Source organism: Gossypium raimondii, chromosome 4 (genome assembly GCF_025698545.1).
Source record: "Gossypium raimondii isolate GPD5lz chromosome 4, ASM2569854v1, whole genome shotgun sequence".
Taxonomy (NCBI): domain Eukaryota; kingdom Viridiplantae; phylum Streptophyta; class Magnoliopsida; order Malvales; family Malvaceae; genus Gossypium; species Gossypium raimondii.
In genome coordinates, this window is record NC_068568.1 from 25,407,179 (window position 1) to 25,417,874 (window position 10,696).

At 30.7% G+C, this 10,696-nt stretch overlaps 1 protein-coding gene and 1 long non-coding RNA gene across 2 annotated transcripts; both read left to right on the forward strand.

The window, feature by feature from the left end:
- Positions 1 to 4,570: 4,570 nt before the first annotated feature.
- LOC105766575 (uncharacterized) lies at positions 4,571 to 5,884 on the forward strand. The gene is made up of 2 exons (XR_001125298.2): positions 4,571 to 4,693; positions 5,163 to 5,884. It is a non-coding gene; the product is annotated as an uncharacterized LOC105766575 (long non-coding RNA).
- Positions 5,885 to 8,803: 2,919 nt separating this feature from the next.
- On the forward strand, positions 8,804 to 9,367 carry LOC105767218 (protein MAINTENANCE OF MERISTEMS-like). Its single transcript, XM_012586728.2, has one exon. It carries the CDS (start codon positions 8,804 to 8,806, stop codon positions 9,365 to 9,367), a length of 564 nt encoding a protein of 187 aa, XP_012442182.2.
- The last annotated feature ends 1,329 nt before the right edge of the window (positions 9,368 to 10,696 follow it).

Consider the following 10,696-nt stretch of genomic DNA (forward strand, 5'->3'; position numbering starts at 1 on the left):
AAAAAGAGGATAAACTCTAAAATGGTTATCTAACTATGTATTTTTTTCTATCTTAGTTACTCAATTATTTTTTTATTTAGTCAGTAATTTTTTAAAATTAAATATTTTAGTTCCTCTAGCTTTTTAATGTTTATACATTTTATCAATTTGATTCTAAATATAAAAATTTAATAAAATTAGTTTCCAATGTTTACAAAATTTGTCATTTTAATTCAAGTTATAAAAATTTAATAAATTTAATCCTCAATATTTACAAAATATTTTAATTTTAAAATTCTAAAAAAATAATACATCGTAATTATATTTGCAATTCTCATCACATGCTGACCATAAATATAAATGTCAAAACAAGTATAGGACACAAAATATAACACACCATTCTAGCATCTTCACTCTCCTCCTGTATCTCTTGTACATCATTTCTTTCTCTTAGATAAGTGTAAAATATCGACTAGAAATATCACAATGCACTAAAACTATAATTTTACTTTTTGATTGTATTCTACCTTTTCCACTGCCCTGTGATCAACATGGAGATTGAATTCTTACAATAGAAAGCTATAAAAGACAACAAACAGGTAGAGAGTACTGCTACTTTGCTTTCATAGTCAGATTAGTAGTAGGATAATGACTAGGTAAATTTGATAGAACCTTGTCAAATAAATCAACAACGGCCGCTGCTGAAAGTATCCTATCATTTGTTGCAAGATAGAATTCTTGAGGCATTGTCACTTGTTTATTTTGCATTATAGAAGATTCTCAGTTCTCCTTTGCTCTCAAATATCTACAGAAGCAATTAATTGCATTTTCAATTATCAAGTAAACAGGGTTATCACATTCCAAAGCATAATTTAAATGATAGAGTACATTTTGTTCAACAGCCTTGCCCTAATTTTAAATTTTAAAATTTTATAATTGAACTAATTTAACAAATTTTATAAATGTTGAAGGATAATTTTTTTTAGAATTCAAATAAAAATAACAAATTTTGTAAAATTTCAGAGCTGATTTTTAAAAAATTTTATATTTAGGATCAAATTGTTATAATGTGTAAATATTAAAAGGCTAATTTTGTTATTATATCAATAAAATAAACCCACATTAGCTCAGATTAGCATTTAATTTGAAAAATTAAGTGACTACATCAAAAATTAACACTTAGATAACTAAAATAGAGCGAATAACATAGTTAGGTAATCATTTTGTAATTAAGCCTTAAATATTGGATTGGATAAAAAAGTTTTAATTCTATTTTTAAAAATGAATATAATGAAATTAGTGTGGTTAAAATATAGTCCAATTCCGTGGGGCAAAATACCAAAAAAAGCCAATTTTTTTTAAATTTACCGAAATGGGCCCGGTATTTTATTATTTACTAGAATGGGCCCTTTTCCCCTAAATCGCGTCCAAGTCAGCGCAATGTCAGGGGACATGCCAGGAAATCGCGTCCACGTCAGCGCGCTTTGCTGACATGGCAACAAATCACGTCCTCTAAAGCGCGATTTGTGTCCACGCCGACAAAAAGCGACGTGACGCGATTTCTGCACGTAGCGCCACAGGGACGCGATTTCACTGTGTTTCCTACCTTAGGGTTTTTAGGGTTTTTGGAGAAAAAAGTAAACAAATAAGGGATTAAGGTTTAGGGTTTCGTAATTAAATTAATTAAAATTTATTCAAAATTAGATTATGTTTCGTGTTTATGGGTTTTTAAGATAAAATCAAAGCAGGATGATTTATCAGAAGGATTTTTGAAGTCGCGCCCACGTGTACACGCTTTTGCTACAGTAGGTTCTGGAAAAATAGTTTCGAGTTGACGTTTCTTAGCAAATAGTTTAAAATTTAAATTTAACGCTTACCATTTTCATTTGTTCCACCGATATGTGATGCTTATCAAGACGAGTCAATTCACCGACCATTGCTAAAATCGTACAAATTTTTACGGTTTAAATTTTTTTTAAATAATTTTTTTTAAATTATTTAAAAATAAGGATTTAAGAGAAATTTAAGAGGAACTTGAGAGCAAATTGAAAAATAAATATGGATTTGAGAGAAATTTTGAAGGAATTTGAGAGCAAATTGAGAGGAAATTTAGAAGAAATTGAGAGGAAATTTGAGAGAGGATTAGTTTGTGAAAAAAAAAGGGGTGGGGGTATTTATTTATTTTTTTTGGACCGTTGCACTGTTTACGCGCGGGGAAATCGCGTCCACGTCAGCGCGCTTTGCTGACGTGGACACAAATCGCGCTTCAGAGGACGCGATTTGTTACCATGTCAGTAAAGCGCGCTTACGTAGCCGTGATTTCCTGGCACGTCCCCTGACATCGCGCTAACGTAGACGCGATTTAGGGAAAAGGGTCCATTCCGGTAAATAATAAAATATCGTGCCCATTTCGGTAAATTTTAAAAAAATTTAGGCTTTTAATGGTAAATTGCCTCAATTCCGTGTACTCTTTATATATTTAGAATTTAATTCTTCTATTTTTATTTTCAAATATTTAGTATTTTTATTTGTTAAATTTCATAATTTAAGTCTGGTTGTTAATACCATTAAATTATTTCATTAAATTTGTTAATGCAACATCTTAAAATAAAATAAAATAAATACTCACTTAATAGTTACGTAATAATTTATAATGATTAGGATCTTGTTCTAATCCTTACCTTTCAATTTAAACTAAAAATCAGAAAATTTTTAATTGTGTCACAATTTTAACTTGTATTTTTTAATCTAACAATAAGAGGAACTAAAATCTTTGACATAAAAGTTAGAAAATTAAATTCCAAATGTACAAAAAAATAGCTTATTTTAATCGATTCATATTTAAAAAATTATCCCACACTAAGTAAAAATTAGCGTTAATATAATTTTTGCCCTAAATTTGGCAACTAAGCTCAATTTGATACTCTTTTTTTGTCCATTTTGCCACCTAAACTAGACAATATCTATTTTGGTTCATAAACTTGATATGATGTGATACAATCTTAAAGTGTTACATCATTACATTTTTACTTTTTAAGAAATAAATATTAAAATTATACATAAACTTTGATTTGACGTGTAATTTGATACACGAGTTTTGATTTGATGCAATTATACAGATGAAACTTTGATTATAGTTCAAATGTATATATAAAACATTAATTTTATTTAATTGTACGCATTTAAAAATTAAATATAACAATTTATTTTTATATTAGATATATAAAATTATTTGTATTGCAATATGTAAACTTAAAAATGATATTATATCGATAATTGTATTAATAATTTATGAAAATTGAATTAAATTAATATTTAATAAAATTATACAATCAATATTAATATATAATATTACATATTAAATTATAATTCATGTATAATTTTGATATTTATAAGTGGAATAAAATTGCATTAACCCAAAAGTTTACTAGCAAGATTAATCGAGAAATGATAACCTAAAACATGATATTGTTCCAATCGCTTTACGAACCAATAAACCAACTCAACGGGTTTTTTACTAAATTATTATAAAAAAATAAAAAAATAACCAAAATATTATAACTTTTTTTATTTACCAAAATATACAAAAAAAACAAAAAACAGAAAGAAAAAAAAACCCTGACCGATTTGACAACACCCTGGTCGTGCCAAAGTGATTGGCGGCACCAAAGGTGCCAAAGTCATTGGCGGCACCAATGTTATAATAGGGCTGGTCGGTGGGGGGGGAGAAGGAGAGGGAAGGAAAGAAAGAAAGAAAGAAAGAAAGAAAGAAAGAAAGAAAGAAAGAAAGGAGAGGAAAGAAAGAAAAAGAAGGAAAGAAAAGGAAAGGAGAAGAGAAAAAAAAGAAAGAAGAAGAAGAGGAAAGGAGAAGAAAAAAGAAAGAAAAAGAAGGAAAGAAAAGGAAAGGAGAAGAGAAGAGAAAAAAAGAAGAAGAAGAAGAGGGAAGGAAGGAAAAAAAAAGAAAAAAAAAGGTAATTTTATTATAAATTTAATTTTTTGTAATATTTGTGTGTTAAAAATTTATGTTATGTACATTATCGTATTTTATTATTTTATTTAGCATATATATTTTATGAAATATATTTAGAATGAAAAATTCATGGTATGTACCTTGCATGTTGATTAGAGATTTTTTTTATGAAATTTACTTAGGATGTTGAAATTAGTTGTTTTAGGAAAATAGCATTAAAAGTAAAATGATAAAGAAATATGTTTAAGAAAACATAAAATACGAAAAGAAAAAACGGAAATTGTAACAGCCCAAAATAGGGCCTAGTCGGAACAGTAGTTTCAAGACCAAAAAAGAAAAAACTCGAAGTAGAAATATTTAATTTATAATTATTTTAGAGTCTATGATATGTTTGGGTGATGGTGTGCAAATTTTGTTAAGAAATTTTATCGATAAAGTGGCCAATTTTATTATTGGGATTCAATTGTATTAATTGCAAAATATGAGTTCTAGAACATAAGTACTTGTTTTAAATGGGGGTTTAAATTAGAGGTCTTTAAATGACAAATAGACCATCATATTTTGTTATGGAATCATGGAAGGGTAAAAATTGAAGGTATAGTAAAAATGGCATTTTTGTCATTTGAGTGTTTTAAGGCATAAAAGACAAAATTGAAACCCAAAAATCTGCTCATTCTCTTCTCCATACTGCCGAAACTTTCAGAAAGCCATGGCTAGGGTTTCAAGCTTTTTCAAAGTTCAATTGTAAGTGCATTTGAGCCCCGTTTTTAATGTTCTTCATATTTTTGAGATCCTAGAAGCTTAACCTTTCTATTTTTACTATTTATTTGCATGAAAAATGAAGTTTAAAAATTGACTCATGCTAGATATTTATGCATTTTGATGTTTAATGATAGAATAAGGGTGCACGAGGTTAGGAGAACGATTTTTGCTAAGTGATTTTCGTTGAAAATGGTTAAAACGGGTTAATTAGTAAAAGTTGTAAATGCTCCTAAAAGTTGTAAATAATAAGAATTTGAGGTTGCTTTAGAAGAGAAAAAGGTTTGGCTGACCTTGAATGTTATGGAAATTGGATAAAAATCATATTACGAGCCTAGGGGCAAAATTGTAATTATGAGAAAGTTTAGGGGCAAAATTGTAAATTTTCCGTAGTATGATTTTTGTATTAAAATGAGTGATGTGAGTGATAATTAAGTGAAATGTGACATTTTAGATCGAAGAAATCGAGATTTGGACTAAGTACGGGGAAATATAAATCAAAATGATTGATTCGCGTTGAGGTAAGTTCATATGGTTAGTCTAAGTGATCGATTATTAAATTTGAATTGAGATGATGTTTTATTTTATATATATTTGTTATTTAATCATGACTTTATGCAAGTACAAGATTAGATTGAAGGATCAATCGTGAGAAATGCAGGGTCAAGTACATTCGTACTACAACTCATGATGAATTGATGGAAAAGACCATGGTTGGACCATGGCAGTGAGTGTGCCAATGTAAGACCATGTCTGGGACATGGCATCAGCACAGACCGAGGAGTGCTAGTGTAAGACCATGTCTGGGATATGGCATCGGCACGGACATAGGAGAGCCAATGTAAGACCATGTCTGGGACATGGCATCGGCTCGAGATGAGGGCCAGAGTAAGACCATGTCTGGGACATGGCATCGGTATCGATATGTGATCCCATGTAAGACCATATCTGGGATATGGCATTGGCGTCCTACTAGGTGTACGAAATATCCCGAACATCCCTAATATTACAAGTAGTTCAACGGGAAATTTAAGGAGTATGCTCAAGATAAGTAAGAGTAGGATATGTGAGTATTATGACTAGGCACAGGTATGTATATGAGACTCATAAATAATGTGCTCAGATTATGATGCATTATTAATAAGGATGCAAACGAGTAAGTTTGTATGTGATTAATTCCTTGTTTTTACTTACGTTTTAACATTTTTTATGAGATATGATTGAATATGGAATAATTACTTGAGGTGAATAATGAATTACGGTTGAATATGGAAGAGTTGGAAAAAGGTTTAATATATATATATATATATATATGAGAATTTGTGGTTGAACCTTCGGAATGGATCGGATATCATTGGAAATATAGGTGAATGCTATTCGCTGATTCCACCGGATATTAATGAAAATAAAGGTGATTGCTATGTGCTGATTTCACTGGATACCAATGGTTATATAAGTGATTGCTATGTGTTGAATTCACCCTGTACCATTGAGTATAAAGGTAGTTGCTATGTGCTGATTTCACTGAGTACTATTGATTATAAGGGTGGTGTTGTGTGCTGATCCACCGTGTAACTGAGATTATTTCAAAGTGTTTATTGGGAAACTAATTAAGTGAAAACATATGTTACGAACAATGTGTTCGATCTTTAATCAACCCTTTGGCATGATGAAATGAGGCATTGAAATTAAGAATGAGTAAATTTAACAACAAAACAGTTTAGGACAGAAACAATTGTGTGACTTTGAAAAATCACCAAAAATGGTGGAATTTGAATTAGAGGTTGTATGAGATATGAAATTAAAGCTGAATGAGTCTATTTTCATATAAAGGAAATAAAGTAAGCAAAAGAGATATATATTTTGAGATATTTGAATTCTAGCGAGACAGGGATAGAATGAATTTGAAATCCCCTGTTCCAACTTTGGAAAATTACTAAAAATTGTACAAAAATAATTATAGTTTGTAATTTACATGCTTAAATTTATAAATGAGTCTACTTTCAAGAGAAACAAGCGGGGGCATCATTTGAATTTTGTGCAATGAGATAATTAATTTTTAGTGAAGAGGGGTCAGAGTTGTCGAACAGTGAAATAGGGGAATATTTAATGAATAAACTGTATTAATTGGCTAGACCAAAAATTCTGAAATTTCTATGGTAAGAAATTATGTGAGTCTAGTTTCAGGGAAAATTTACAGTTTTTCATTTGGAGTTCTGTAGCTCGAGAAATAAATAATTTAGTGACAGTGACTCAAGTAGACAGATTAATGTGAATATTAGTAATAAAGTGTAAGCATGTGATATAATGACTATATCATCATAAGAAATTATTGCGAGGATTTGTCCACACAAGTTTAATAATTTCTCATTATTTTCATATGAACTTACTAAGCATTTATGCTTACTTCCTCTCTCTTTTCCTTTACCTTATAGTATCGCCAAGTTAGCTCGGGGATCGGTGGACGTCGGAGATTCGCTCACACTATCAATTAGAACACTTGGTATATCTAGATACATAAATTTTTGGGTTATGGCATGTATAGTAGGTTTGGTCGTTTTGTCATATATGTCATATTTCTTATGGCCAATATTAAAGGTTGTTATACGCCTATGATATGGTTATTCATGTATGTGGTAATTGCATAATTGAATGTTGTGGAGGTGGTTTACAAATGATTTCATGAATGACGATGTGTATGGGAATGTGAATGTAAAATTGGATATTCGGATGTCCAATTATAGTGTGATACATGTTGACGAAATTTTATGACCCAGTTTTATATGTTTAAGAAATTTTAAGTCCGGTAACACCTCGTACCTTGTTCCGGCATTGGATACGGGTAAGGGGTGTTACAGAAATTGTATATTCACCGAAAATAATAAAATGCGAAAAAAATTGTATATGTAATAAATTTCAAACATAATGCATTGAAATAATGTAAAATTATAAAATTAAAAATTACGATATTTTTTAAAATAATAAAATACGGATAAAAAATACGAACAAATGGTCAAGTAAGAGTGTATTAGTAAGTTTTTAAAATTTAGAAATAATTAATACAAATAATTGAAACAAAATGTACTGAAATAATATAAAATAATAAAATCGAAAATAATATATTTTTATTGAAAGTAATAAAATCGGAAAAAATACGAGCAAAGGGCAGGGAAAAGGGTTTTTTCGGGTTTTTTACCAAAATATTACAAAAAAATAAAAAAATACCAAAATATTAGAAACTTTTTTTATTTACCAAAATAATAGAGGAAAAAAAAAGATGGTGATGGAGAGGAATAAATAGGCAGCACCAATATGTGGCTAATTGCCTTTTAAGCCCTCATTATTTATTATTTTCTTTTATTCCGATTCAACACACTAAATTAATAAATTTTAAACATTACGCACTGAAATAATGTAAAATTATAAAAGACTAAGTTTATGATAGTTTATGATATTTTTAAAATAATAAAATGCGGAGAAAAATTACGAACAAATGGCGGAAGTAAGAGTGTATTACTAACTTTTTAAAAATTTAGAAATATTAATACAAAATATTTCAAATAAAATGTCTTGAAATAATATAAAAGAATAAAATACGAAAATAATATATTTTTATTGAAAGTAATAAAAATCGAGAAAATAATATGAGCAAAGGCGAGGATAAGAGTTATTTTCTTACACCAAATTAATTTAAATAACACACTAAATTAATAAATTTCAAAAATTATGCAATGAACTAATGTAAAATTATAAAATTAGAAATTATGATATTTTTTAAAGGAATAAAATGCGGAGAAAAAAATACGAATAAATGGCCGAAGTAAGATTTTTTACTAACTTTTTTTTCAACTTGCAGGCATCGCAATGGCTCGATTGATTCGAACCGATAGACACATATCTGATGCGGTTAATAATGTGGTATGGTTTATTATTTGTTAATCACGAGTTCTACTTATTTAAAAAGGATATACGCAGTATATACAAATAAATCATGTTATCATAATATTTTTTTCTGTAATTTAACACTATCAAGACTCGTTTCGAGTATTAAGGGACCGTGTGAGTGTTTTAAAGAAAGCTCCGGATGCACGATTGATGTCGTACTTGGAGCTAGCCGGATTTGGGTCAGTAGCATTGATCCGGTCCTCCGACTTGCGCTTTGATTTATTATCTGCGCTAGTAGAGCGGTGGTGCCCGGAGACCCACACTTTTCATTTTCCGTGTGGGGAGTGCACGGTGACCTTGGAGGACGTTGCATTGCAGCTTGGGCTCCCAATTGACGGGAGTCCCGTAACGGGAGTATCTTCATTTACCGATCCGGCTGCACTTTGTTATCAGCTCCTAGGAGACTCGCCAGGGGAAGGTGAGTCATATTTTTCTGGCATAAAATTTACATGGCTGAAAGCCAAAATTGGACAATTATCAGCGACTGCCACTGAAGGTGAGTTGATGTGCGCTGCTCGAGCGAACATCATGCATATCGTAGGGGGAGTACTCATGCCTGATGCAAACGGCGACAATGTGCATTTGATGTACTTGCCCCTGTTAGCTGATTTGTCCACTGTTAGCTCGTATAGTTGGGGCTCCGCTGTTTTGATGCATATATTTCCACGTTCATTGACCTCGCCAATCGACGGTTTGCGACCATTGCATCCCTAACATGTTCGACAAACACGTGTCCCGCTTGAATCTGGTCGACTTGCTACTGACCCATTCTTGGCATCAAAGTAGCCAGCCTGTAGAAAGTAGCAGAAAATACTGATGCAATCGGAAGATGACGTGTTTTCAACAAGACAGCGTTGATCCCCTCGACTAAGTTTGTGGTCATTTGGCCATAACGAAAGCCCTCGTCAAAACTTTGAGCCCAATGCCATGGCTCCATTGTGCCCAACCATTGTCAGAAAGATGTGTTTGTCTGCCCCTCCATGTCACTCTCAAGTCGGATCATTCTTGTAACATCCCGATTTTGACCCTAATCAGGCAAAGTTATTCCGGGACCACAAATTCGAGTCAAAAAATATTTTTAAATTATTTTTGGTATTTGCAGTATGTGAATTGATATGTGTAAAAATTTTGTATAAAAATTTGATCATTTGAGTGCTCAATTTGATAAAATAACTTAATCGCGTAAAATGAAAATTTAAAATGTCAAACTTAAAAGCACCCAATTGTTGTTGTCTTTCAAAAATGAGGGTTTTAAATGGCAATTAGGCCATTTAGTAGATAGTGGGTAGCAATGGTCAATATTGCCCTTAAGTTATATGTTTTATAATTTATTTAATTAAGGTTAACTTAGTCATTAAGTAAATTATAATATTATAACTAAAAATAAGTAATGAAAAGATGAATATTTCATCTTTCTTAGCCGAATAGTGAAAATGAAGAAACCTTCCATGGCTTTTTAAAGTTTTGGCACTTCCATAGCAAAATTAAGGTATGTTTTGGTTTCGGTTTTTGATAATTTTTATGTTTTTGAGATCGTTGCTTTGTGTACTACAAGACCCTTACTTTAATTTTAGAATTTGATGGTGATTTTGAGATATGCCATTAATGAATGCTTGAGCTTTGTGATAGTTGATGATGAAATATGAAAGATATCTAAAGGATTAACATGTTTTGTCTTTGAATGTTTAGTGAAATTGAGTAATTAGGGTTAAAATTGTGAAAATAAATTTTTAAGGGACTAAAATGTGAAATAAACAAAATGTATGGACTTGTATGAAGCCTATGAATATTCGGCCCTAGCATAGTGTGGGCAAATTTTTTGTATTTCGTGTTTTGTGCAAAAAGGACTAAATTGTAAAAAGTGTAAAATGTCAGGGGCGAAATGATAATTTGCCCATTTATGTATTTTTGGATTTAATTGAATGTTTTGATGAATAAAAAGGTTAAATTTGAATATGTTTAAATCAAGAACGAAGAAAACGGAATTGGATCGGGGGAAAACGAAAGTAGTCGAGTAATCGATCATGTCCGCCGATATCCGAG